A 4,764-nucleotide genomic window follows, 5' to 3' on the forward strand; every position below is an offset into this window, starting at 1 on the left:
TCTTTTTTTCTTTTTCCACTCTTTCAAAGAAAAGAGTACTCACATGAGAATTATAATGACAACTTATTTTTAATCTATAAACTCTTTTTCCTATATTTATTATATTACAACAATAATTTTATATTCACAACTCATATTTTATAATAAATATTTTTATAATTATTTTATGTTTCTACCATACTTAAATATGAATGTTTAATAACAAAATTTACTACTTAAAATTAGTGAACATATAAATATTAGTGAAAATTAATAATAATAAAATTTACATCAATTTTAAATTTTAAAATAAATTTTAAATTAATTTTATCAAATAACTTTAAAACATAAAATAAATAAATAAATAATAAATTTTAAATCAATAATTTAAAAATAATTCAAATTTAAATTAATTTAAATCATTAAATAATAAGTATTAAGTTTTATTGTACATCTTTTTAAAATCATAAAATTTTGATTTTCTAAATTTTTTCATATTTTTATATTACTTAGTAGTTAACTATCAACACATCGATAAATAACCCTCTAATTTCCGATTTTACAAATCCCGCAAATAGTCGCTATACATAAGTTAACTAATAAAAAATACGAAACATTCCCCAAATTCGCGCTATAATTTCTAATTTTACAAATCCCGCAAACATTCGTTATGCATAAATAAACTAATACAAAATACGAAACATTCCCCAAATTCGCGCCAAATTAGTCGGAAACGAAATAAAGGGAGAGAAGAGAAGAGGAGGCAAAATGGCAGTTCTGTGTTTCCTGCTGGATCTGTTGAGCATCTCACCTCCATTGCTCAGAGATTTAAAGCAGGTAATAGTAAAATATCATTCATAATCGATTAAATTTGATATTTCTCGATTGAATGCTGTTGTTCCAGGCACTGTTGCAGCTTGCCAATTTCTACGCGATCTCACCTTGGCGTCATGATAGGATCGGACTCTGCTACCTCTATAATCGCATTTCTTCTTCAAATGGGGTTAGGATCCGAATTCATTTTAGTTTTGTTCAATTCAATATGGTCATTCCCTCAATGTGCTCTGGAAACAGCTGAAGATCGCATACAGTCCAAGAGAAAACTTTGGTCTTCGCGATTTCCACCATGCTGTTAACAGCTTGCCTACCGATGTTTTTTCCCCCCAAACCGGCCACTCACGACCAGTCTCTTCTGTCGGTCTCTCTCTTTCCCTCTTTCATATTATTATGGATACGTTTGGTTTAAAAATTTTGAAGAAAACAGGAGAGAGATGAACTGAAAAAAATAATAATAATAATAATTTTTTTTTATATATTAAAATCAAATATAAAAAAATTATTTACCTTTTCTTATTCTTCTTTTTTTTTCCCTTTAATATATATATATATATATATATATATATATATATATATATATATTAAGTCATTTATTTGTTCTGGTGATCACTAACAGACCTCCAGCTTTCAACCATCCTGAGTGATGAAGTATTATACTCCTGGGGAGGCAAAGACATCGTGAGAAAAGTAATTCTCCTCAGCTCCCGCCTAGTTCAAAACATAGACTCTACCCTTCAAAACACACTCATGATGAGACCCTAGTAGCCATCCCTCAACCCTGATTTTTCCAAGTAAAAGATGTTATCAAATAACCGACGTTCACCACCCACGTTCCGCTACCTTGAAGTGGTCCAACACTTGGCCACGTCCTTCATCATGTAGCTGCTGTTAAGGAGCACATTTCTATCAACGGCTCATCGTGTGGCAAATCAGAGAAACGTGGCTTTGATGGGAAGCCACGTTTTCTTTGTATTTTAAATATCGGTCTTGGTCCCAAGCTCCTCTCTCATGCTGCTGAAAATCTTCAGAAATTACACTATCCATAAGGAGAGATAGAGTTTTGGAAACCAAAGACTTGCAACCCAACAATGGCTGGAGGTAAGTATGGTATAAGTTACATATGAATGAATTGTTTATATGCATTATGAATTGCCTACATTTGGTATCAGAGCTACTGAAAATCTTATCTCTGCCTTGATATCTATTTTGCTGGAGACTTGCTTAGTTAATGGTTTCTCTTCTGGTTGTAAGATACAATCATACAGAAACATCCATAAGTTGATCTCTTAAATCACTACTTTAAAAATGAAATACCCATGCTTGATAGAATCATCCAAGAGGCGCAGCCACTCGGGTTCCAACTCAAGGCATCACCACTTAGGCCCTCAGAAATGCTTAGGCTCCAACCAGTAGTCTAATTGGTCCCCTAATAACCCTCCACCTCATGCCATAGGCCCACTCTTTGATGGTGGTGCCGCCCACTACAAACAGCGCCAGCCTCGCCACCACAGGCCACAGGCCTTCATGGTATCAATATTGGCATGGAGGAGCTCACGTAAAGGCGGGAATGGAGGAATTAGGGCTGCACTCCAGTGGATGCAGCCCGTCCCATTTGTGGTGGCTGTTGAAGTGCCACTACAGGCACCCATTATGAGCACCATTCAGGCGTTGTTGAAGTGCAGTTGCAGGAGCCCATTTCAAGCGCCATTCATGCGTTATTCAAGCATCATTGCTGGTGTTGGTTTCAGAGGCTGCAAGCGCTATTCAAACACCATTGCTAGTGCTAGTTTCAACCTTTGAAGGCGCCATTTTCAGGTATTCAAGAAGCGCCATTTCCGATGTTGTTTTGGGGTTGCAATGGTGAGCCGCTGCAAGCATGATGCTGACGTTGCTAGAAAATCGGTCTGGTGTTGTTATGGTGCCGCGAATGATGCGGCTACAGGTGACTAGGAGTCATTAAGATGCCAACGTGCTGAATATTGGAACCCATAAGTTAATTCATATATTTATATATAAAAGACTAGAGAAAGATGGGTTTTACTTTTGGGCCTTGGCATAAGGACGCTATTGGGCCCATTAGGCAAATTACATGTGCAGTGATCCAATAAAATTATTAAAGTCTTTAAGTGTTGGGCCATGGGTTAATTATGATATTTGGGCTGATTTAGGTTCTAATGCCTCGGTTTGAATTATTTTATTGATTATTTTTATATATGTGATCCTTTATACATGCATATTAAATCATTAATTTTATTGTTTGTATGTATAAAATGTAGCTTAATCTTGTGTTAGATAAATTAAATGTTGTAGTTCTTAATGCATGCAATTATTGCCTGAATTTGAGTTAGATATATTAAAATTATATCATATAGTTTTAATGTCTAGTGAAACCATATGATTTTTTAAATAATTAAGGAATAGTCACAACATCCTTAATTATATAAAAATTATATATTAAGTAAATAAGAATCACATTATGGACATTAATTGTAATTAATTATATAAATATGATGATTTTGCCCCACAGGGTTTTCATTATGTTTATATAATTAATTAGGATAAAATATTAAAATTAATTTTTCCTAATTTAACCACAGGAGTTAGAAAGAATTAATTTAATAGGTTTATCATAAAGATTATAGACAGAAAATATCAAACTATATTCATAATAAATTTCATAATTCAATAAAATAGTTTGATAAAGTCTATCATAAAGATAATTAATTTGATTGAATTAAAGATTTAGCCCAAAGGCAATTTTTAATAAATTAGATTAAATTTTAAGCATGTTCTACATTGGTAAAGCATGAATTTATATTAAAGCCTCAAAATTTTTTAATAAGCTCGTAATCCTTTTGTGCAGTTTTACCTAGTATATCTGATATTCGTTGTGAGGTTCCCGAACTTAGGGGAGATAACTTTAAGATATGGAAGGAGAGAGTTCTTCTTCAATTAGGGTGCATGGACATAGATTATGCTATAAGGAAAGATGAACCGCATAAGATCACTGATACCATCACACCTGAACAAATTTTATTGTACGAACGCTGGGAGAAATCTAATCGCCTTAGCGTGATGTACATTAAGACAAAAATCAGTGCTGGTATACGTGGTTCAATCGAGCAACATGAAAATGTTCGTGAATTGCTAAAGGCTATGGACGAGCAATTCGTCACTTCAGATAAAGCCTTGGCAAGCACCCTAATTATGAAGTTCACATCCTTGAAGCTCACCGCTATAAGAGGTGTGCGTGAACATATCATGGAGATGAGGGACATTGTGGCTCAATTGAAGAAACTCGAGGTAGAAATGTTTGAATCCTTCTTGGTGCACTTTATCCTTAACACTCTTCCACCTTAGTATGAACCTTTCAAAATCTCTTACAACACACATAAGGATAAGTGGTCTATCAATGAATTGATGACCATGTGTGTTCAAGAGGAAAGAAGGTTATTGATGGAACAGAGAGAAAGTGTCATGCTGGTGACGCAAAGGAAAGGAAGAAAGGAAAATCTCAAGCTAGTCAGAAAGGGAAGCAACAAATTTCTCCTAAATCTGACATTAAGAAAGACGAAAAGTGTTTTTTCTGTAAAAAGAAAGGACACGTGAAGAAGAAATGTCTGAAATTTCAGAATTGGCTTGAGAAGAAAGGTAACCCTATCTCATTTGTTTGTTATGAATTTAATATGGTTAATGTAAACACCAACACATGGTGGATTGATTCTGGATCTACAATCCACATTTCAAATTCCTTTCAGGGTATGCAAAACCTAAGGAAGCCAGTGACAAGTGAGCAATTCATCTTATCTGAAAACAAGATGGGCTCGCATGTGGAAGCAATAGGGACATGTTATTTAACTTTAAATAGTGGTTTTGTTTTAGAATTGCAAAAGACCTTTTATGTACCAAGTTTCTCACGAAACTTGATTTCAGTTTCTAGACTTGTAC

General features: G+C 34.1%; 1 protein-coding gene across 1 annotated transcript; it reads left to right on the forward strand.

Annotated features, from left to right (window-relative positions):
* Positions 1 to 2,673: 2,673 nt before the first annotated feature.
* LOC132253599 (uncharacterized) lies at positions 2,674 to 4,176 on the forward strand. The gene is made up of 2 exons (XM_059736092.1): positions 2,674 to 2,758; positions 3,680 to 4,176. Exons 1-2 carry the CDS (start codon positions 2,674 to 2,676, stop codon positions 4,174 to 4,176), a joined length of 582 nt encoding a protein of 193 aa, XP_059592075.1.
* Positions 4,177 to 4,764: the final 588 nt, after the last annotated feature.

Source organism: Vitis vinifera, chromosome 4 (assembly GCF_030704535.1).
Source record: "Vitis vinifera cultivar Pinot Noir 40024 chromosome 4, ASM3070453v1".
Classification (NCBI taxonomy): Eukaryota; Viridiplantae; Streptophyta; class Magnoliopsida; order Vitales; family Vitaceae; genus Vitis; species Vitis vinifera.